At 36.8% G+C, this 25397-nt stretch overlaps 3 protein-coding genes across 3 annotated transcripts; 2 read left to right on the forward strand and 1 right to left on the reverse strand.

Moving 5' to 3' along the window:
* Positions 1-5054: 5054 nt before the first annotated feature.
* Positions 5055-7378, forward strand: LOC125779777 (uncharacterized). The gene is made up of 2 exons (XM_049461046.1): positions 5055-6218; positions 6293-7378. Exons 1-2 carry the CDS (start codon positions 5055-5057, stop codon positions 7376-7378), a joined length of 2250 nt encoding a protein of 749 aa, XP_049317003.1.
* Positions 7379-7589: 211 nt separating this feature from the next.
* LOC125779778 (uncharacterized) lies at positions 7590-18629 on the forward strand. Its single transcript, XM_049461047.1, has 3 exons — positions 7590-7838; positions 7920-8123; positions 18213-18629. Exons 1-3 carry the CDS (start codon positions 7590-7592, stop codon positions 18627-18629), a joined length of 870 nt encoding a protein of 289 aa, XP_049317004.1.
* A 1411-nt stretch (positions 18630-20040) lies between these two features.
* LOC115066605 (piggyBac transposable element-derived protein 4-like) lies at positions 20041-23132 on the reverse strand. Its single transcript, XM_049461048.1, has 4 exons — positions 23101-23132; positions 22736-22995; positions 21692-22653; positions 20041-20124 (listed from the first exon to the last, which is right to left on the reverse strand). Exons 1-4 carry the CDS (start codon positions 23130-23132, stop codon positions 20041-20043), a joined length of 1338 nt encoding a protein of 445 aa, XP_049317005.1.
* Between the last annotated feature and the right edge of the window lie 2265 nt (positions 23133-25397).

Consider the following 25397-nt stretch of genomic DNA (forward strand, 5'->3'; position numbering starts at 1 on the left):
ATTCAATACATTAAACATTGAATTAAACACATTAAACAATTCATAAAATAGCATCAATATATATATGCTAAAAATATGGAAAACTATGTATACGCAAACAAAAAAACTAAATTAGTATTAACTAATTATAATTGTTTAGTAAGAATTAAGTACAACTGTTGAAAAAATAAATTTATAAAACTATCTTATATATTAATATACGATTTAAAAGATTCGAAGGGACTCGAATCGTATAACTTACGAGTACATATATGTGGATCTCAATCCCTTTACATAGTTACTATTCATGTTAAATTTATTTATCTATAATATAGAGATCCACAATGTTAATGTACGAGTACTTAACGTATAATACCCACTCTGCTAAGAATGTTAATAAGATATCGTATGTTAAGCTAGGGTATATATAATGATGTTTCGTTAGACTAAAGAATCATTTAAAAAGAATTACTTTAGCGGTTTGACGCTTCGTCTTAAACTTAAATAAATACTATTAAATAAAAAGGTGGTTTGTTACTTTGGCGGGTTTTACTGGCCTTAAATTAAAATATAACTCTGAACGTCGGGTTTCAACCGGGTTAGAGAAAGCTAGGGTATATATAATGATGTTTCGTTAGACTAAAGAATCATTTAAAAAGAATTACTTTAGCGGTTTGACGCTCCGTCTTAAACTTAAATAAATACTATTAAATAAAAAGGTGGTTTGTTACTTTGGCGGGTTTTACTGGCCTTAAATTAAAATATAACTCTGAACGTCGGGTTTCAACCGGGTTAGAGAAAAATATAACTTGTACGTACATATCTATACATATAAAAATCAATGCCACTTTCTTTGTAATTTCATCACTCATGAACGGCTGAACCGATTTGGCTGATTTTTTTTGTTGTATTTGTTATTATTAGGAGAAGGTTCTTATGTAAGAAAAAATTACGAAAGTTGCCGGAAAACCCCTAAAAACAGCCCTTTTCTTTTTCCCATACAAACGTTTTATTTGTATATACATACATACATACATATGTATTAGGGTGTCCGTTATTTACCAAATCGATTATTTTTGACGAGACGCCCCTTAAACTTTTAGTTTTCCATTTAAAAAAAAATATCAGACTATAAAAAGCCCTTAATTTTCATAATAAACCTTGCCCCAAACACGATACATTTCCCATTGAAATTACATGGGATTTTGCCTCTTTTTACAAATATTTTTTTTTCTCTGGAACTTTCTCGTTTGTAGGAATAAAAAAGTCATATTCTTATACAGAATTGAATGCTCTACAAAAAACGTCCGGACAATTTTTTGATATACTCACCCCTTTAAAAGTTATTCAAGGTTAAACTTCTGGGTAATTTCTGGAATTTTCGAACTTTTACGGCAAATTGAAATTTTTTTTGTAAAATTCAATTGTTTTGTTCGACGTTTTTTGTAGAGCATTTAATTCTGTATAAGAATATGACTTTCTTATTCCTACAAACGAGAAAGTTCCAGAGAAAAAAAAAATATTTGTAAAAAGTGGCAAAATCCCATGTAATTTCAATGGGAAATGTATCGTGTTTGGGGAAGGTTTATTATGAAAATTAGGGGCTTTTTATGGTCTGATATTTTTTTTAGATGGAAAACTAAAAGTTTAAGGGGCGTCTCGTCAAAAATAATCTATTTGGTAAATAACGGACACCCTATTATGTATGTAAGTAAAAATTATTGTTTGTTTGTTACTAACGCTAATCTTCATGAAATCAGAAGTTGTGGCTGGAAAGGGTTAGATATAAAAAAAACCATACAATACTTTTCATAAGGAAAAGTCGAAAAATTTGAAATTTTCAAAAAGTGACTTTTCATACATTTCTTTTTTGTTTTGTTTTTCAATATTTTGATTTGTAAATTATTTGAAACGTTCAATTTCGGTCGCTTGCTTTTTTATTCCGGCGGCTTACAGAAGGTTTCAAGACCGGAGCATACTCATGTAGAACCCCCCAAGGTGATCTAGTCACCGATGCCCAGAGCATACTTAAATTATGGAGGGAACACTTCTCCAGCCTGCTGAATGGCAGTGAACACACAACGCCAGGAGAAGACGAACCCGATTCCCCAATCGATGACGATGGAAAAGACGTTCCATTGCCCGACCAAGAAGAAGTTCGAATAGCAATTACCCGCCTGAAGAACAACAAAGCGGCGGGGGCGGATGGATTGCCAGCCGAGCTATTCAAACACGGCGGCGAAGAACTGATAAGGAGCATGCATCAGCTTCTTTGTAAAATATGGTCGGACGAAAGCATGCCCAACGATTGGAATTTAAGTGTGCTATGCCCAATCCATAAAAAAGGAGACCCCACAATCTGCGCCAACTACCGTGGGATTAGCCTCCTTAATATCGCGTATAAGGTTCTATCGAGCGTATTGTGTGAAAGATTAAAGCCCACCGTCAACAAACTGATTGGACCTTATCAGTGTGGCTTCAGACCTGGTAAATCAACAACCGACCAGATATTCACCATGCGCCAAATCTTGGAAAAGACCCGTGAAAGGAGAATCGACACACATCACCTCTTCGTCGATTTTAAAGCTGCTTTCGACAGTACGAAAAGGAGCTGCCTTTATGCCGCAATGTCTGAATTTGGTATCCCCGCAAAACTAATACGGCTGTGTAAACTGACATTGAGCGGGACCAAAAGCTCCGTCAGGATCGGGAAGGACCTCTCCGAGCCGTTCGATACCAAACGAGGTTTCAGACAAGGCGACTCCCTATCGTGCGATTTCTTCAATCTGCTGCTGGAGAAAATAGTTCGAGCTGCAGAACTTAATCGAGCAGGTACAATCTTTTATAAGAGTGTACAGCTGCTGGCGTATGCCGATGATATTGATATCATCGGTCTCAACACCCGCGCCGTTAGTTCTGCTTTCTCCAGACTGAACAAGGAAACAACGCAAATGGGTCTGGCAGTGAACGAGGGCAAGACGAAATATCTCCTGTCATCAAACAAACAGTCGTCGCACTCGCGACTTGGCACTCACGTCACTGTTGACAGTCATAACTTTGAAGTTGTAGATAATTTCGTCTATCTTGGAACCAGCGTAAACACCACCAACAATGTCAGCTTTGAAATCCAACGCAGGATAACTCTTGCCAACAGGTGCTACTTCGGACTAAGTAGGCAATTGAGAAGCAAAGTCCTCTCTCGACGAACAAAAACCAAACTCTATAAGTCACTCATAATACCCGTCCTGTTATATGGTGCAGAGGCTTGGACGATGACAACATCTGATGAGTCGACGTTGCGAGTTTTCGAGAGAAAAGTTCTGCGAAAGATTTATGGTCCTTTGCGCGTTGGCCACGGCGAATATCGCATTCGATGGAACGATGAGCTGTACGAGATATACGGCGACATTGACATAGTTCAGCGAATTAAAAGACAGCGGCTACGCTGGCTAGGTCATGTTGTCCGAATGGACGAAAACACTCCAGCTCTGAAAGTATTCGACGCTGTACCCGCCGGGGGAAGCAGAGGAAGAGGAAGACCTCCACTCCGTTGGAAGGACCAAGTGGAGAAGGACCTGGCTTCGCTTGGAATATCCAATTGGCGCCACGTAGCGAAGAGAAGAAACGACTGGCGCGCTGTTGTTGACTCGGCTATAATCGCGTAAGCGGTGTCTACGCCAGTAAAGAAGAAGAAGATTTAAAAGAATAATTATTGAAAATATTCAGTGAAAACTTTATGTGTGTTTCAAACGAAGTGATCATATAAGAAATTATTTTAAAGAAAATGCCGGCACGTACAAAATCAAACATAGGTCGACGTACTCGAAATGCTCGGGGCGTGTTGTCACAAAGAGTATCACAAAGTACAGTGCGACGTCCACGAAATAGATTTGAAGAAGCTCATCTTGCAAGAAATCCAGCAAGACCTTCGCGAATACGACGTCGCGTTTTGGAAGATATGTTCCGTGCTGCATTTGATTACGACCCTTCAATCGACTATTATGTACATGGATATATTGGAATGATGGATGTTATATGCCCACATTGTGAAGCGGCTAAATTCTCGGGTGAAACGGCTGGAATGTGTTGCGCTAACGGAAAAGTAAAATTGCCGGAATTTGAACCGCCTCCTGAACCATTAAAATCATTAATTTTTGAGACATCACCAGAATCGAAACATTTTTTAAATCATATACAAGAGTACAATTCGTCTTTTCAAATGACTTCTTTCGGCGCTACAAAAATTATAAGAGATCAATTTATGCCGACATTTAAGGTGATTGCATGGAATATTTGATGGTTTTTTCAATGAATGGGGAAAAAATATATTCCTATAACATTGCATACATTTTACAGATTCAAGGTCAAATTTATTACCTAGCGGGTTCATTGTTACCGCTCCCCGACGCCAACCATCAATTTTTACAAATATATTTTATCGGAGATAAAAATCGTGAATTAAATCAACGCTGCACAATTGGTTCTAACACAAAAAGAGAAATTATTTGCGAACTACAAGATTTTTTTCATCAGCACAATGAATTAGTCCAATTGTTCAAAACTGCTATGGATCGGTTGCGATCTGATAATCACAGAATCGTTATAAGAGCCGATAAAACTCCAACTGGAGAGCATTCAAGAAGATTCAATGCACCAACCATTGATGAAGTGGCCATTGTGATTGTTGGCGATCAGTTTCAATCTCGAGATATTATTCTTCACCGTAGAAATGAACAATTACAACGTGTTTCGGAGCTTCATCGTTGTTACGATGCATTACAGTATCCTATATTGCACTGGAATGGCCATGATGGATACCATATAAATATCCCAATAATTAATCCAAGCACAGGTACATAATATATATCGTGCTCATAAATATTTCGTTTAAATTAAAGATTTCGATTTTGAATTGAAAACTTCTAAATACGTTTTGAAACGTATTTTTTACAGGTCTTGATGCTCAAAAGAAGATCAGCGCCTTGAATTATTATTCATACAGATTAATGATTCGCGAAGGAAGTTCAAATTACATTTTGAGATGTAGAAAACTGTTTCATCAATACATTGTGGACATGTATGCGAAAATTGAGACTGAACGTCTCAATTACATCCGGTTCAATCAAAGTAAATTGCGATCAGAAGAATACATACATTTGCGTGATGCAATAACAAATGATGGGAATTTGAATGATATTGGACGTCTGACGATATTACCAGCATCTTATATTGGAAGTCCTCACCATATGCACGAATATGCTCAAGATGCGATGTCATACGTGAGAAAATACGGCCGACCAGATTTATTTATTACATTCACATGTAATCCGAAGTGGAGCGATATTCAAAATAATTTGTTTGACGGTCAATCAACAACAGATCGTCACGATATAAATGCACGTGTTTTTCGGCAAAAATTAAAAGCGCTGATGGATGTAATTGTGAAATTGCGCGTATTTGGAGAAGTGCGGTGTTATATGTATTCAATCGAATGGCAAAAGAGAGGTTTGCCGCACGCACATATATTGATATGGTTGGTTCGTAAAATCACACCAGATGAAATTGATAATATCATATCAGCCGAGATACCAGATCAAACAATTGATCAAGAATTATTTGAAGTCGTCACAAAACATATGATTCATGGCCCATGTGGCGTACTAAATATGAATTCACCATGCATGATTGATGGAAAATGCTCAAAGCGTTATCCCAGAGCATTGACTTCCGACACAATAACAGGCAATGATGGATACCCGTTGTATCGACGACGGTCTACTGAAGATAACGGTCAATCAGTAATGATGAACATTCGTCATCAAGAAATCATCGTCGATAACCGCTGGGTTGTGCCATATTCACCACTTCTGTCAAAAATATTTCAGTCTCACATTAACCTTGAGTATTGTAATTCCGTCAAGTCAATCAAATACATTTGCAAGTATGTGAATAAAGGAAGTGATATGGCTGTCTTTGAAGTACCTGATGCTGACAATAGGAACGATGAAATTACTCGATATCAAATGGGCCGATACGTTAGCAGCAATGAAGCAATTTGGCGAATATTTTCGTTTCCATTGCACGAAAGACATCCTGTTGTTGTTCATCTAGCGGTGCATCTTGAAAATGGTCAACGTGTTTATTTTACGACTGAAAATATACAGCAGAGAGCAGCACAACCACCAGCGACTACTTTAACTGCTTTTTTCGACTTTGTGAAACCGATACATTTGCCAGAAGTTTGCTATATACTGATGTACCTCAGTATTACACATGGAATACATTATCTAAAGAATTCCAACGACGTAAACAGGGTACAGCAGTTGATAGTCACCCAGGTATATATTCAACAGATGCTTTGGGCAGAATGTATACGATTCATCCCAACAACGCGGAATGTTTTTATTTGCGATTGCTATTGGTGAACGTTCAAGGACCAAGATCGTTCGAAGATTTGAAAATAGTTGATGGTCATTTATGTGAGACGTATCGCGAGGCATGTCACCTACTGCATTTGTTGGAAAACGATTCACATTGGGAATCGACGCTTCAAGATGCATGTGTTTCATCTTTACCACAACAAATAAGAATGCTTTTCTCGATTATAATATCAACATGCATGCCATCGAATCCACTGGAATTATGGAACAAATATCAAGATTACATGACGGAAGATATTTTGATTCGGATGCGTCGTACGTCAAATAATCCAGATTTGATGATTACCTTGGAAATGTACAATGAAGCATTAATAATCATTGAAGATATGTGTCTCAAAATTGCGCATAAAGCATTATCACAGTTATCTATGATTTCACCTGACCGTCCGATGCATGATTTGATGGATCAAGAATTGCAACGTGAACAACAATTCAATTGTGACGAATTGATTGAATTTGTGCAATCAAATATTGACAAATTAAATGATCAACAAAACTATGTATATCAAACAATTTTGCAAGCTGTTTCTGACAACACTGGCGGATTATATTTCTTGGACGCACCTGGTGGAACCGGAAAAACATTCATTATTACATTGATTCTGGCAGCTATTCGATCACAGAAAAAAATTGCTTCGGCTCTTGCTTCTTCTGGAATTGCTGCCACTTTATTGGACGGAGGACGAACAGCACACTCTGCATTAAAATTGCCATTGAACATGCAAGTGAGTGAAACGCCGACATGCAATATTTCAAGAAATTCTGCAATGGGAAAAGTCTTGAAGCAGGCAGCGATTATTCTGTGGGATGAATGTATAATGGCCAACAAAAAATCGCTCGAAGCATTGGATCGAACTATGAAAGATTTACGCGGAAATCAACAGCTGTTTGGTGGTGCCTTGATATTGTTATCAGGTGATTGCCAGTTCTTCCTCGATCAACTCCTGCCGATGAAATAAATGCATGTCTGAAATCTTCTGCTCTCTGGAGATTTGTGAAAAAATTGACGTTGAATGTCAATATGCGTGTACTATTACAAGACGATTCATCTGCACATCAGTTTTCGGAACAATTGTTGGATATCGGAAATGGAAAAATGCAAATCGACAATACAAATGGAATGATCACCTTGCCCGAAAATTTTTGTACAATTTTGCAAACAAAAGAAGAATGCGTTTCCCAAATATCATTCAGAATCACAGAAGCCATGATTGGTTAGCAGAACGTTCTATATTGGCACCGAAGAATATACACGTCAATGCAATGAACTTTCAAATTCAAGAAAAATTGCCAGGTGAAGTCATAACTTATAAATCCATTGACAGCGTTATGGATGAAGATGAAGCTGTGAATTATCCAATTGAATTTCTGAATTCATTGGAACCACCTGGTACACCGCCACATCTTTTGAATTTAAAGGTTTGTTCATTACTTTAATCATTACAGAATATAAATCTGTAAGGAGGTTCAATGAAATATATTATTGATTCCATTTTTAAGGTTGGTTCACCAATCATATTACTACGGAATATCAATCCTCCAAAAATGTGTAATGGTACACGACTGGCAATAAAGAAGCTAATGCCAAATTTGATTGAAGCAACTATACTCAATGGCAAAGCGAAAGGCGATAATGTGCTTATACCACGTATTCCAATGATTCCAACAGACATGCCATTCAATTTCAAACGTCTGCAATTTCCGGTGCGTTTATCATTTGCCATGACTATAAACAAAGCACAAGGACAAACATTTCAAATATGCGGAATAAATTTGGAAGAATCGTGTTTTCCACATGGGCAATTATATTTATGTTGCATGTTCGAGAGTCGGTACTGCACATCGTTTATTCATTCATGCACCGGACAGTAAAACTAAGAACGTTGTTTATCAAAATGTTTTAGATTAGAACTCGAATTTTTGAGATTTACAATTTATTATATACGCTTATGTAAAAATAAGAGGAAACTGAAGAATAACTACTTTCAATGTTTGAAGAGTATTACTTTGTTGAATTTTTTATTGAATCGCTATGACAATTTTCTTATTATTCGTATTTATGTACGCTTCTCAATGTTAGCGTTATAACAATTTTATGGAGTGAATGGATAATATCGTACGAATGCATTCTCATGAACTGCATATCCTTTATCAACAATATCTTGGTCCATCCTCCTCCCTAATTCATAATCGTCTAAATTTATGAAAAAGATTTTGTCTATTTGTTTCATTATTTTCATAGTGAAAGATTTGTTCAAAGTAATTTCTTCAAAATATTTGATAGCTTCTCGCGTCCAGTATTTCCCATTACTTGGCTTGATATTTGCTGATCGGCAATTCAGAACTTGCTCTACATCCTGGTATTCCCTTTCTTCCAGTCTGAATTTTACGGTGAGGCACGATGGGCTATCAATCGACTGAACAACAACTGTTTTTTCCTGAAGATAATCAGAATGGAATGTTCTTCTCATATCGAATCTTTTCATCGTCATTTTTTGTATGGTATACTTTGGAAATAAAAAATTTTTTTGTTATATTGAATTATATTGTATTTGTTATTGACTTTTTTGTTTGGCTATTAACTTACTGTTTTATTACACTTTTATGAATGGAAAATCACATTATTTTCAAATACAGAGTAATTATTATCGCAGAATATAACTATAGACCATAAAATTTCAGGTTTTTTTGTTTGCTAAATAAGTTGACTTTTGCTCAAGTAACAATATAATGTGACATTACTCATTCATGTCAAATGCTTATTTTTTAGTTTCTCTTATGTTTTTGTTTACACTCAAACGTCAAATACATAAAAATTTAGATTTGTCGTTTGTGGATATTTCATAAAATCTGAAAATAGGCAATTGCTTTGGCAAATTTATCGCATATTTGAATATTCAATATGTTTAAAAAGAAGATGACAAAAATGTCTATAATGAAAAAAAAATAAATGAAGTATAATAGCCGATAAATATTTATATTGAAAAAAATTGAATAAAACTGTATATATAAAAATCAATGCCACTTTCTTTGTAAATTCATCACTCATAAACGGCTGAACAGTAATCTATAAAATACGTTAGTATGTACGTCATCAAAGGAACCAATATGGCGGTTATTGGTCTTGAACGATACGGTCGATACGTGAACTGCAATATAACGCTTTGTAGGATATTTACTTTTGCAATTCATGAACGTTTTCCGACTGTTGTGCGTCTCGCAGTTAATTTGGAGAATGGCCAAAGAGTGTTTTTCAACCCAGAGAATACAATATAGCCAGCGGAAACACTTCCAACAACAAAATTTACATTGACGAGTTTTTTCTCAACTTGCGTCAGTGATTCATTTGCGAGAACATTGCTCTATTCGGAAATGCCTTGATATTATACATGGAATGCATCGTCGAAGAAATAGTTAGACAGAAAGCAAGGCCAACCAATAGATTGACATCCATGTGTGTTTTCAACTAATTCCTTAGGACGAATTTACATAATCCACCCCAAAAACGACGATTGCTAATACCTTCGGTTGCTATTGATAAATGTACGTGGTTCAATTTCATTTGTGCACTGTGAATGGTAGAGTCTGTGTAACTTTTTGAGAAGCATGCAAGCAATTACAATTGCTGGAACATGATAATAAATTTAATCAAACGATGGACGATTCGATAGCTACTTCGCATGCCACTGAAGTTCGCACACTTTTCGCGATGGCCATTTCGACATATCAGCCTTCAAATTTGCGTCAATTTTGGAATACGAACAAAATTACATTGCCGAAGACATTTTACATCGTATTCGATAAGAATTGGAAATAGAAAAATTTCGGTTCCAGTGGTTTGATATCAATTTCACCTTCCTTTTGTCAATTCACTTCAACGAAATATGAACTCATCCCGAATGTTTATGCCAAATGTGCCAAATTATCGTAACTACGATTGCCTGAGTGCGCGCCAGTTATACGTGGCGTTGGAAAACCATTTTCTCTGTATATTTACGCTCCGGAATAGAAACCAAAAAATGTTGTTTATCTAACTGCGTTACATTGAAACAAATTTAGAAAAATCGAAAATAAAAGATTTTTAACACAACGCAAATTCAACTTTCTTTTCATTTCAAAACACATAATTTCACGCAGGACAACGTATGCGGGGTCAGCTAGTATAAATATATAATAATAATCCTGCTTAATTTTGTTAGCCAAAACCCAAGGGGTATTGCGGAATGCTTATGTATATGCCAACGTGGACTTTGAAGCAATATGCGTATCTACATAAATATGTGACAATACACTTATGTACAAATTTTTAAGTATGTTATGAAAAACGTTTTATGTTATATTTAAGTTGTACCCGATGTCGATATATATGCCGATATATTTTTCAGCGGATTATATATACATGTATTTTTTATATATTTTTTGCGTCCGTAATTCTTATAAGGTATATATATAAGCGGATCTTTTGTGATTGACTTATGTGCTAATGAGTGCTCGCTTAGGCTGGGCCCACACCGGATTAGTCAAAAACGTCTTTGACTAATAAAACACAAAAACATCTTCTGCGCTAACCCACACCAAGCGAAACACAATGCGACATTTTGTCTTTTTGTCTCGCTTGGTGTGTATTGAAATAAAACGAAAAAAGAAGAAATGAAATCAGTTCTTGCAAAGATTCGCATTTTTCATACAGAAATTCTGTTGTCGCCTAATAAAGTAGAAACTATTATATTAGCTGCTTGTGCTTTACATAATATGATTCGGGAACAAGAACATTTGCTTCATGAAATATATAATGAACTCGATGCTATGGAATATACAGTCCAAGAGGCTACAAATGAAAATATTGAAAACTCGAGGCCATCAAATGGTGCGCGTTATATACATACGTGACCAGTTTCTATCATATTTTAACTCTACCTCTGGATCAGTTTCTTGGCAAAATAAGTACTCTATCTAATTTTGGTTAGTTTTGTACTGTATATCTACAATTGATTTTTACTAGTTTTACTATTTTTAAATACTTATCAACATTACGTATGTATGTACAAATGGTATAAATACTAAAATAAACTAAACTTACCGTCACTATTCATTTATGTAGCTATTTCGTCCCATAGTTTTTCTGTTATTAACTTATTTGTGTGATCTTTATTTTTATAATTATATATTGGGCTTCTTGCCTCGATCAAAAACACCAATTTCTCCGCGTCAAGGTTCACAAAGAATTTGTGTGCGTAATTTTGACTATGAAAACCAACGGTTCAGCAATAAGCAACGAAACGTGTTTATCTGTCGTGTCTTGTTCGATTCCATTCGGTGTGGGTTGCGTCGTAGCTCAGCATGTGTTGATCGGCAACAAAGACGGTTTTGTCGCATTTGGTGTGCGTTGGCTTATGCAAATACATAAGAAGTTCGACAACAGTTCTTCAAACAAGTCAAAGCACGAACATGCGTTTTCGCTTCGTCTTATTCGGTGTGGGTTGTCACATATGAAGCTATGGGCAGTTGCGTATGAGACAAGAAAAACTGTTTTGACTAACCCGGTGTGGGTTCAGCCTTAGAGATCACTGCACTTGTACATACATATACATATATGCATGTATAACGATTTTATATGCAATCCTGCCTGTTTTTGTCGGCCAAAGAACAAGGGGTATTGCGGGATGTATGCCAATGTGGACTTTGAAGCGATATTTATGTATCATACGTGTGGTGAATTTAGGTATTAAACCGCGAAATTTTTGTTGGTTTTGCTTTAGCAGTAATTTACCCGCTTTTCTGAAATAACATAGACTTATCGCGTGCCGTATGCACGTATGTATATATGTATTTTTTTTTATAGTAGGAGGAAGCATCGAAAGCCGGAGTGCGGAATTGTAATCCGCTAAACCTAACTTACTCCCAACTCAAGACTCTCCCATGGTACCACCAGATAAGGTATTACTTCATGGAAGTGACAAGACATTTTACGTCTCCTCTATAACACGGACGGACTGACGCCTAATCTGCTGTAACTGTCTTAATGTAGTCATGATAGAAGTTGCCGCTTCGTGAACAGCTATCCACCTGTCAGAGGACTGACACATAAATGTAGTCAAATTTTCCACCGTTAGGCTACCACCTTGTGCAGTTTCTAACGGTTTTCTTATGTTTCGAAACCGAGGACAATGGAAAAACACGTGTTCAGAGTATTCTGTGGACTCCACACACATCGAACAATACGGACTGACGTCATTTTGAAATTTGTATAGGAAGCCTCTGAAGCACCCATGCCCGCTTAATATTTGGGTGAGGTGGAAATCCAGGTTCCCATGTCGTCTACTTATCCACGTATGGATGTCAGGTATAAGTCTGTCCGTCCTTAAGTTGAGGTTTGCCACCGTTGCTGCCATATAGTTATGCTCTTCTTTCTCTCTTCTCTCTTTTGAATTTCTGTAATTGGCCTTGATAGCTCATATACATAATCTCGTCAGCTCGTCATCCTGGATATCTCAGCCAGTTCCAATCTCTTGGAAGAAAACCATTGGCGTAGACCATTTATGCATTCATTACATTTATTTTGTGGGTCATCAAGTTGTTTCCTACTGCTACCACTATAAAGTCGTCCGCGCATGCGATTAGCTTAACGTTTTTAGGGTGTGGAATTCTTGGCACCCTGTCATAAACTAGATTCCATAAGAGAGGGCCTAAAACAGATCCATGTGGTACTCCGCTTGTATAGCTCTTAATGCCTTCGGTGGTGTCGTAGATCAGCCTTCTATTTTTAAAATAACTCATAACGATATTTATGAGGCACTGAGGGGCGCATATTCCGTATAGGGCTTCGAATATACTTTCCCATTTAGCAGAGTTGAATGCATTCTTCACATCCAGGGTGATGAGGGCACAATATTTCTTGCCACTTGCTGCTCTTTTCGCAGTATCGACCACTTCTTTCAGTGCATCGATAGTAGACCTCTGTTTTCTGAAGCCGGATTGTCTTTCTGAGAGTCCCTTCCTGGATTGCAATCTCCAAGCGGTTTCTTATTATGCTTTCGTACACTTTGCCCATTGTGTCGAGCATACAAAGAGGTCGATACGAAGAAGGTTCATCTGGTGCTTTTTTTTTTGGTTTCGGGACTAAAACCAGATGCTGCACTTTCCAGGGATCGGGAAACATCCCTTCTTTTATGCATGCGTTGTACATTTTTGCAAAAAGAGTGGGCTTCGAAACTATGGCTACCTTTAGAGCTCTGTTTGGTATTCCGTCGATACCAGGCGCTTTGCTGTCTTTGATTTTTTTGGCTATGGCCAATAGTTCTTCTTCCTTAACCAGTGGGGGTGATTTAGTTTTCGGTTCGTCCGTCGGAAATAATGCCTCGACGACTTTCTTCATGAACGGAGCGCATTTGGGTTGGTGCCGCTTATTTTTGAATTTGGACATACAGATTTTATAAGCAGTCCACCAGGGGTATATTATATATTCGCTTCTCCACAGATTTTTTAAAACAGTTTCTTTTGCTTCGGGTTATAGCTGACTTAAAAGCATTTTGTGCCTTTTAAAAGCTTCTTTGTGACGGTTTTCGTTTTCGTCGCTTTGATTGTGTTGTAGGCGCCGTCGAGCTGCGTGGCAATTTCTTCATTACACCAGTATACAGGTCTTCGCTTATTGTGACATTTCGTCCTTCGCATTGTAGCGTCGCATGCTGCCACCAGTTCCTTTTGCAATGCGGTTACTAAGTGGACGCCGCCTTCGCCTGGTGCTATTGCTGCACTCTAGGCTGTCTCAAAAACATCAGTACCAAAATCTGTCTGCTTCCAGTTTTTTTTTGTGTAGTGTTAATGCTTGAGGGTTCCAGGGCTCGAGAGAACGAAATTTCTGCTATGATTGTCACTATATGTAAACATGTCTGACACCTCCCACTTAATGTGTCTGCTAAGTGCGTCGTTTGCAAACATTCGGTCTGTAGTTTATTTACTGTACAGTGAGAGAAACTTCATGACTGGTATGTCATATGCAATAATAGGATAAAAAACATTGGTTTTATTCTTCGTTGAAAATTTTTTTGTTATAAAACAAAAAGCTTAGCAATTAGTAATATTTTATTTCAAATCGCAAGGTGCGCTCCAAAGTAAGCTGGACTTTAAAACAAAAAAACAAATGGTGTTTTCGGCAAAATCAACTTATTTTATTCAAAATAGTCTCATTCTGCTTCAATACAGCTTTCGATCGATGGGAGCAATTTTTGGTCGTCAGTCAATTTGTGCGGAGCAAACCGTGCAAAAGGGCAAAATGCGATAAATCGATGTTTTGGAGAGGTTTAATACCATTTCCATGAATTTCAATGATGATATATGCTGATTTTTGATGAATCCACGCACAGTTTCGATGGAATTTCCGGTGATCACGGATTTTGATTGGCCCACAGGTTGGTCATCATTTATGTCCTCACGACCACTTTGAAAACATTGAAATGACTCGTGCACTCTGCTACGGGATAGGCAATCATTGCCATAAACTTGTTTCATCAATTGAAACGTTTCGGTAAAAGTTTTACCAATTTTAAAACAAAACAAGAAAAAACGTTAACTTCGGTTGCACCGAAGCTAATATACCCTTCACAGGTGCATATCTTTTAGTAACTATGTGTTCAGATTGTATGAAAGCTGTACGCTATAGTAATCCGATCTGAACAATTTTTTCGGAGACTGTATTATTACCTTAAGCAGTAATCCATGTCATATTTCGTGAAGATACCACGTCAAATGCAAAAGTTTTCCATACAAGCCTTTGATTCCGATCGTTCGGTTTGTATGGCAGCTATATGCTATAGTTAATCGATCTAGACAATTTCTTCGGGGATTACACAGTTGCCTTAGAAAATAATCAATACCAAATTTCGTGAAGATACCACGTCAAATGTAAAAGTTTTCCATACCAGTCTTTGTTAATTGACAACCACTGCAGAACATAAAAATTTTCACTGTGAGCTTTATTAACATTTTTATGCGTTTGAATTTCATCTTAAATATAGAAGATAATGGTAGTTTGAGAATAATCTGCCGAAATTTTATCTATTTTCCGTGTGGGCTTAATTAATTTTTCAATATCATCATTTTGGCCATTTATATTCTCTTCTTCTTAATTGGCGTAGACACCCTTACGTGATTATAGCCGAGTTAACAACAGCGCACCAGTCTTTTCTTCTTTTCGCTACGTGGCGCCAATTCCAAACGTAGCCAGGTCCTTCTCCACCTGGTCCTTCCAACGGAGTGGAGGTCTCCCTCTTCCTCTGCTTCCCCCGGCGGGTACAGCGTAGAATACTTTCAGAGCTGGAGTGTTTTCGTCCATTCGGACAACATGACCTAGCCAGCGTAGCCGCTATCTTTTAATTCGCTGAACTGTGCCAATGTCGTCATATATCTCATACAACTCATCGTTCCATCGAATGCGATATTCGCCGTGGCCAACGCGCAAAGGACCATAAATCTTTCGTAGAACTTTCCTCTCAAAAACTCGCAGCGTTTCTCATCAGTTGTTGTCATCGTCCAAGCCTCTGCACCATATAGCAGGACGGAACTTATGAGTGATTTTTAGAGTTTGGTTTTTGTTTGTCGAGAGAGGACTTTGCTTCTCAATTGCCTGCTCAGTCCGAAGTAGCACCTGTTAGCATGAGTTATCCTGCGTTGGATTTCCAGGCTGACATTGTTGGTGGTGTTTACGCTGGTTCCAAGTTAGACGAAATTATCTACGACTTCAAAGTTATGACTGTCAACAGTGACGTGAGAGCCAAGTCGCGAGTGCGACGACTGTTTGTTTGATGACAGGAGATATTTCGTCTCACTGCCAGATTGTAGGGTCTAATGAGTTGAGGCACTGCTTCATTAAGGCTTACAAGTTTTTGAAAAAACCATTCAAATCGAACTTTGTGCTATAGTTTGCGAAGCTCCAACAAGAGCATTCATTAGCGGCATTCCTGGTCATACATCTAGACCGGTTTCTCAAAATGTACACAAGTTGCGAAAAAAATCAATGCATTATAGTTTTATCTTTTAGTACCTACTCAGGTGTTTTGATCACTGATCACGATTTTAAAAGTAGAAAATATGTAAACTATCACTCCAAATTATATTTAAATTATAAATCCGTTCTTGAAAAAGTTAATGTGTCTATGGTGTCTCAAGTTTCATTAGATTGAATGCATCTAATAGAATTAGGTGTAATGCATACATTTTTAATAAGATTAGTTACTAACAAAGTTTTAACGAAAAAACTAAAATTCTTGACGAAATGCCAAATTTGAAGTCAACGGAATTCGGGCAATTTCTTCTGTACACTGTGTACTCGTATTATTGCTTTTAAAAAAGAAATTTCTGATGACCGGTGCTATGAATTTCTTCTCTTGCATTGCGCATATACATAGACTATTGTGTTGCCCAAAGCTTCGTGAGGCAAACATGCAAATTTCTCATAATAAGTTAACTCTTTTTGTAGAAAAATTTCTTTTAATATTCGGGGGAAACAACGTTTCCTAAAATGTTCACAGTTTACTGCATGTAAAAGAAACTGTAGAACAAGTGGGTGATCCAATTGCAGGTTCGTGCTATGCTTCTGATAATCATTTACAAAGCCTTAAACGTGTTGTACGAAAACCCACTCAAATTCTTCAACAAATTTTTACGGAAGTTGTAGAGGATACAATTAAACTTCCAATTAGTTCAGAGCAGCCAAAATTAATAGGAGGTATATGCATTTTTAAAGATTTTCTTTTGAGTTCAAAAAGTCTAGGCAATTTTTGTTATATTAAAAGCAATTTTCCAATTATTACTTAATCGTGATGAAGGTCAAATTTTTTTATGAACCTTCAAAATCAGAATCGATAGGGATATATACAGCCTCACAGCTTATTTCATGCAAGATAAATTTTTCAGTTTATATTGCCATAAAATGGAAAGTAAGACACTTAAGCAATGATTTACTAAGATAGTAAGCAAAATAAAGTTCTTGGAAGAAGAATCTTACGTTTACAAAGTCAAGAATTCCAGCTACCTTCCAGGAATTTTGCTCACAGCTTAGGGTGCGAACAGAGTGGCCGCTTGTTGCCGAGCCGAGTCGGCTGACGCTTATTCCGAGAACTTGTTCATGCGAGAAACAAGTTTGAGTGTGCATAGTGGATGCGAGAATCAGCGCTGATATTTTATCTATTATTTGTGTTTTATGTATGTTTGTATGCATTTGGGTTTGTTGTTCATTCGTGTTTGTGAAATTGAAGTGAAAAGATATGGATTCGTCAGATGATGAGTATTTAGCTTCGGCTACTGTTCAATAAAACAAGTGTCAAAAATGGTAGATTAATAAGAGATAAATTTTGTAATTTCGTATGCATGAATAAAATATAATAAATTTCAATGTAACTTACTTGGTATTTTCATTTCTGAAGCAACGGACATCCATAGCTTTTCCACTAAAACACGGTTATGATAACTTTTATTTTTCTGATCCCACAAAGCTGGCCGAGAAAAAACTTCACTTATTAATTGTTCTACATTCATTTTAAATAAACCAAAACACACGACTGTACTCAAGAAAAGTTCAACAAGAATGCCATTAAATGATGAATGACAGCATATAATTTTTGATTTCACTTTTTCCAAAGAATTTTATGTCCAAAACTAGCTTTTCGCAGAATAAACAATGTTTTCGGCGCTAGAATACGCTTTGGAACTGTTTTCTCGCATTCATTCAGCTTTGCGCTCTGACCAGCTTGGCGCCCACTATGACCTCTTCGCGCTTATTTGTACTAATTTGTATAGTACCAGTTTTCTCGCATTGGTTCTCGCAATAAGCGTCAGTCGGCCCGGCTCGGCAACAAGCGGCCACTCTGCACGCACCCTTATTTCATGCACCCACTTGTCTATGTTGTGGAGAAATTCCGTTGCGTGCTGCAATGCAAAATATATATAATTGAGCGTTTCGTGCATGAAGGTCGCATTCAAAATAAAGGCCGAAACGCACCAAATAAAATGTTCAATGAACGTTACGAGCGTTTAATTGTGCATAAAATTAAAGAAAACCCGAGACTATCAGTTCAAAAGTTAACTACAAAGATTCAGGAGGAGCTAGTTAAATCATTTTGTGCTGAAACTGTGCGTCGGGTACTACGTGCGCATGACTTCAATGCCCGAGTAGCCCGAAAGAAGCCATTCATTAGCAAAAAAAAAACCAGCTAAGCCGAGTTACCTTTGCAAGGGAGCTGGAAACTAAGGATTTTAACTTCTGGAATACTGTAATTTTTGCTGACGAGTCGAAATTCAACCTTTTGGTTCAGATGGATAGGCTTACGTGTGAAAGAAACCCAATACTGAGCTTCAAAGATGTAACATTAGCATAGCTCGCTAATAACTGTGGACCGTTTTTCTTCGTGTGCTCTCGTTGCGAGCGCAATCGAAAAAGTTCATACTCTCTCCCTCTCGCTCTGAGCAAGAGACTCTTGCTGTCTTCATTGTGTATTATTACACGCGGCAACAAAAGTTGCTAATTCTCGGGCGATTCTCTTTTGCTGTCGCCCATGACCTTCACACGAGCAACTTGTGTTGCGCAACTCTGTTCGAGTTTCTCTTTCCCTTTACTTTAACCCATTGTCGTTTCTTCTTCCTTATAGGTATTTGGGCCACTCTATCACATATATTAATCAGTTCTGACAATTAAGAAATACATTTTATTTATAATTCAAAACTAAAACAAAGATTATATGACAGACTTTCACACATATCACCCTTTTCACTATCGTCTGAATCAATTTGTATGGCTTTCTCCATACATTTCACAATATTTTTAATTAATTCGATTTTTTCGTCATACTCCATTTTCTAAAATATTTATATTATATTATGTATATCTGTATACATATTTGCAAATTACTTGCCAAAAGATGAAATTAAATTTTTTAAATATATTCAAAATATTAATTTCAAAAGAATATACTCAAATGCAACTATGTACTACGAAAGAAAGAACACTAATGCCGAAAAACGTCGCAGCGAACTGTTACGAATAAGAACACAAAGCGAGTTGCTGAACACTGGAAACTCGGCGCGATTCTCCTCTCCTCGTCGCCCCCTCGCCTATAAACCAAGAGTTGCCGCAACAAAAGATGCCGCGTGTAATAACAGAGATTTATGTTTTCTGTTGAGCGCTTTTCATTAAGCTCTTTGTATGTCGCTCTTTCAATGAGCAGTGCGTAAAGAGCGGAACGAGAAACGGTCGCACAACGAGAGTCAACTAAAGACCGATTGACCGAAAAACTCAACTCAACGCAAACGATATTCACATTTACTTTTATTGTTGTAAAAAGAAATAATATAATTTGTTTAATAGAACAATTTAATTTTATTTCCAAATATTTTTGTTAACAAGTTTCATTTAGATTCCATATTCCATATAACAAAATGCTATCAGAAAGAAAAAAAAAAGTTTCAGGCAATGTAGTTTTTAAATTTTTTTTTGCATTTTTTTATATATTACATATACATTTTTTGTAAAATTTTTTAGATATTATGTGTTAAGCTTTATAACTAGTAAGGCGTTTAGATTTTCTGCAGTAATCGAACTTCTTCGTTCACTTAATATAAAGTGCAGTGCTTAGAATGCCCGTTCGACGGACACTTGCGTTGCAGGTGTAGCCAGCACAACCTGCGCTAGTGCACTTATATGCGGAATCTTAAGCTGCAAATCATTAACAAATTCCAATATATTTGAATTTAATGGCAAGCGACCAAATGTTACGTCGAAGTTTTAGATGTCAGCATAAATTTTGACAAGTTTTGCTGAAAGAGGATCTTTTTTGCTTTCGGACACTGTCTGCAAATCGTCCAAAAATGCCGAGAACAGCGACTTCTCTTCAGATGAGCATGCGGTTGAAAGAATTGACGAGACAGGAGAAGCAAACATCTCTTCACGCACAGGAGTTTCGAACGCTGGAACATTTCGTGTTTGTGCCTTAAATAATAAAGCGATAATAAGTATGAAATGTTTCTTGGATTTTAGTTTAGTACAAGTATTAGTTTTTGACAAAGATTTTTTAAATATTAACATAGTTTCTCAAAACTACAGCATAAACAAAATATGACTCAAATTTCAAACATTCTACGACATACAGCTTACTTCTTACAACTCAAATAAACGAAAAGCATTTTTTTTTAATTAGCCTTTGCTAACTATTTCTGATAGTTCGACAACATACAATTTACCCGAGGATCCATGTAAATCGCTGTCAACAATGCATCATTTTCTAACAATTTTTTTCTCTTATTTTTATCTGTGCCGATAGTTTTTTAACCCTTATGTTAATAACCGGGTACCCGGGTACCCACCGCGGTGTATTTTGGTGAATAGCTTAAAAAAAATTCAGTATTTCATTTTAAGCTCTCAAATCGTCGTTTTTTAACTTAAAAGAAAGCCATTTGTGAGTTCATTTAATTGATTTGTTTTTTATTTTTATATTTTTAATAAGCTTAAACTTTATCCATCGCCCTATTAGCAACCGGGTACCCCGGTACCCACAGTAGAAAGCATAGGAAATAAATTGTATATAATTTCTATTAATGCATGCAAATAAATTTTATTAAAAAAATAAAGAAATATTACACTGTTTTTTTTATAATTAATGACATTGAACACATTGTACACGATTAACTGAGTGCTCGTCACAAACAGGTTGGTGACAATCGGCACAGGCCTTCCGTGTCTTTCGCCGTCTTTTTGTTGGCAAAGCATTGCAGACATGAAAAGATCCTGTTACTTTTTTCCTTCCGGTTTTATCTTTTGGAGTCTCTGGACCAGGATTTATCACGACTGTTTCTGTCAGTGTATGGCCTAATACACTTTCAACGGCAATCTTTGTGGAGAAGTGGCGCATTACTTGTGGATTTGCCCTGCGATGTTCAATCATCGGCAATGCTAGTTCTTCACTTAGTTTACGCATAAATTGACGACGTTCTGTCGTTTTTTTACAATCATTTTATTATTTTCATAATAAATTATATATGCCGCAAGTGAAGAAATATCTAGCATGTTGAAGAACATTGCCATTGGCCATCTCGAAGATCGTCGTTGACTGGTGTATCTCCGCACCATTTGGTCCATTGTGTCAACTCCAGCTTTAATATTTATTATAAAAATTTATTATTTCTGGTTTTTGCTTAGCGTCATCACCAACTGAAATATCTGAATGCATTGTCGATATCAGAATAACAGCTTTATTTTTTTTAGGAACGTAGGAACACATGGTAACCTTTTCGTGAAATCCAAAAACTGTCGAATACTGCTCCCGTGTCTTATTCGCTCCCATAACACTAGGGATGTAAGGTTTATTCTTTTTTAGCGTGCCAACAATGGTAATATTCCACGACAACAAATGTTTAGCAACTGGTACAGTAGTAAAGAAGTTATCCATGCAGATGTTTCTACCACTACCTCGGTACGGAGCCGCCAATTCTTTCACTACTCTTTCACCCTGATTTTTTTCTCGAGTATTATCTGTCTTACCAGTGTACATGATCCCTTGCAAAGGATATGCATTTTCTGCATCACAAATCCACCAGATCTTTATACCATACTTAGCTGGTTTCGATGGAATATACTGAGTAAATCCAGTACTACCACGGTATGGATAAAGCTGTTCATCAATCGTTAAGTTAACTGTTGGTTTGTACATCTGAGCTAAATTTGAATTTAACATTGTCCACACATCACGAATTGGAGCTGCCTTGTCTTCTTTTTTACGTGCACTTCGAGTATTACTATCGTCGAATCGCAAAAAACGCAGAATATTATGGAATCTCGTCAATCCCATCGTCGCGCGATACAGCGGATAAGAATTGGAGCGCCACATGTCAAATGTATGATCTGTGTTCGAATTGTTTGCTCCAGCACAAATCAAGATACCGAAGAACGAATAAATTTCGGGTATCGTAACGGGCTTCCATTGATGCTGTGAGTTTGGATGGTTAGCATTGTGCTCTTGGAAAATTGTTTCAGCTTTTTTATTAGTGTGACGGACGATTATGTCAACCATTTCGTAGGTAAAAATTTGTTTGAAAGTCTCGCTAATTGACAACGTTTCCGTACTGCGATGAGGCCCACTCCGATGGCGTACAACATTATGAGCTGCGGTCTGATGCTGAGTTGGTGGAGTTTTGTTCCACACTGTTTTATCTTTGGCAATAAAACTCCCAGATGGTTCTTGAGCTCTTCCTAAAATAATAATAACATTTATTAATTATTTAAGAAAAATAATTATTATTTCAATCATTGCTAAGAACAAATATTTTACTACCTTCAGGCTCAGCATCCTCACTCTCGCTACTCTCAAATTCTTCTTCTTCTCCTTCCACTGCTGAATTCTCTTCAGCGATTTCTTCTGTATCTTCAGAATCTTCTGGATCGTCACGCACTAAATTACCTCGTTGATTTTGATGTCTACCTCTATTTACTGGAATCCAGTCTTCGTCCTCGCTATCAGAAACCCTACTCGAATCACTGTCGAGTTCTCCAAGTAGTTTCCTCAAGTACTCATTCCTTTCGGTTGCACTTAACCTAATAAATTAAATATTATGTGATATACGTTGTACATAATTATATTACACAAAATTCTAATTAAAATATCCACGAATGTTAAATATATATGTAACATTTACTTACCGAGCATAGTAAGCTCTCGATAATTGTTCCATAGCTTTATTTTTCACTGTCAAGAAAACACCAAATGAAACACGTCTGATCTCACCAAAAATCTGTTACGTACTAAAAAATTCTCGAATCTAGTGCGCGAAAGAAAACTTAGAAATAACCTTGAGCTTTTCCGGCATCTTCTCGGCTCCGAACAATAAAAACCGGCCGACTACCTGGGGTTTCCCAAAAAGGTTTCAGATATTATTCACGATTCTACGTTGTTATTATTTTTTGTTTCTTTAAATTGTCACCGACTAATAATATTTGCAGAAGACATTTTTTTAGAAAGTTTTAGAAAACTTTTTTTTTAAATAAAACAAACAAAATGTGTAATACTCATATCCTGGGTACCCCGGTACCCGGTTGCTAAACGACGTTGGTAAAGTTGGTTACTAACATAAGGGTTAATTAAATTGTGGCTATTCTCGCATTTCAATTTTAGTTCCATCCATACTACGAAGAACTCACTATAAACTAAATCTTTGTCTTGTAGCTTTAGGGTTGCCTGGTATGTATCACTGAAAGCGTCAGTGTACGTCTCGATCCAATCCCACAACACAAATACAAGACTGCGTTGCCAGGAAATCCTTTAAGTCCAATAATTTTAGCATTAAATAGGTTGAATTGCACCTTGTAGCACCGTCGAGCGATGGTATGTTTTTTTCATTCTAAATTAAGACACGTCTGCGTAGATTTTATAAATGGTATGTATATATATATATTATTGCTTACCTATATGTTTCTGTGCGCAGCGATTTGCATAATGTGCGACAGAGGCACTTATTTTATCGGCGATCTCCTTTGTTTGGTTCACATCGAATACGCACAGTTGTAGAGTATGTGAGTTAGCACCCCATACATTCAAAAGTATCATATGATGCAGTAATATCATATGATACAAAGTAAAATAATATGATACCACTAAATCGCTGAGACTGCGACACGTGTAGTGGCAACCTATGGGAAGCGCAACGTCAGCGAAGTGCCAACCTGTGGGAAGCGCAGCGTCAGCGAACTCCGTACCCGTTGCAGCGGCAAACATAGGTCTAGAGTTAAGTATAATTAATTGTAAATGTTAGTTCTTAAGTGAAACTCAATAAAGGAGCGTAGCTCCAATAAAATATTTTTTTATAAAAAACAATAAAAAGTTTATTAACTGGCGCCCGAGCAGGGACCAGCGAGCGAAGTAGTGAAAGCCTGAAAATCGAAAAGTAAGGCGACGCGAGCGGTAGTGACAGTGAAAAAAATAATAGAAAAAAAAGCCTGAAAATCAAAAAGTAAGGCTACGCGAACGGTAGTGACAGTGGAAAAAAAAACAACAGAAAAAAAAGCCTGAAAAAAAAAGTAAGGCTACGTTAAAAGTGGAAAAGAAAACGCAAATTATAATACTGTGCTAACGAGCGGCTACAACGCAACGTGGGATTTCTAAACGCCGAGGGACCTCAGTACTGTTAAAGAAAAGGGACAACCCCGGAGCGCAGCACAACATCCCATGGAAAGCTGGGAACACCTAATGTAAGATTTATAAAATATTATATTTTAATACTATTATAAAGAATACGGAATTTAAATTGAAAAAAAAAATAATTATTCGACACAGAAAAAAAAAAAAGAAATTATAAAGAATTTTATTATAAAGAATACGGAATTTGAATTGAAAGAAAATAATTATTCGACACAGAAAAGAAAAAAAAGAAATTATAAAGAATTTTATTATTAAGAATACGGAACTTGAATTGAAAGAAATTAATTATCCGACAAAAAAAGCCTTAAGTTATCGTAAACTTTACGAAAAGATTCAAATATTGTCAAAGAAAGTACTATTGCAAAGGAAATTTTTTTTTTAATTAATTAACTTAAAAGAAAAGATTATTATAATGCCGGATACAGCCGAAGAGCTAATCGAGCAGTTGAATCAAATGAGGCTAGATTATGGGCAAACCACCCATCCTCCAAATCCTTCCACCCATCCTCTAAACCCTCCCACCCCTAACCCAACCTTAATAACGACAATAGTCCGTGCAGTACTCGAACGAATGAGTACGCAGACCGTAACAGACTTTACAGAACCCGACCATAGCGTGACACTAAACGCGAATAACATAAATGAACTAGACAAAATTCCGGACATGGTGAAATGCCTTAGGGAATTCTCAGGACGACCAGGAGAATTTAACTCCTGGAGGAAGACCGTAGACAGGATTTTTAAAGCCTACGAGGGAGTCAAAAATACCCCCAAATATTTTGCAATACTTCATACTATCAGG

Source organism: Bactrocera dorsalis, chromosome 6 (genome assembly GCF_023373825.1).
Source record: "Bactrocera dorsalis isolate Fly_Bdor chromosome 6, ASM2337382v1, whole genome shotgun sequence".
NCBI lineage: Eukaryota > Metazoa > Arthropoda > Insecta > Diptera > Tephritidae > Bactrocera > Bactrocera dorsalis.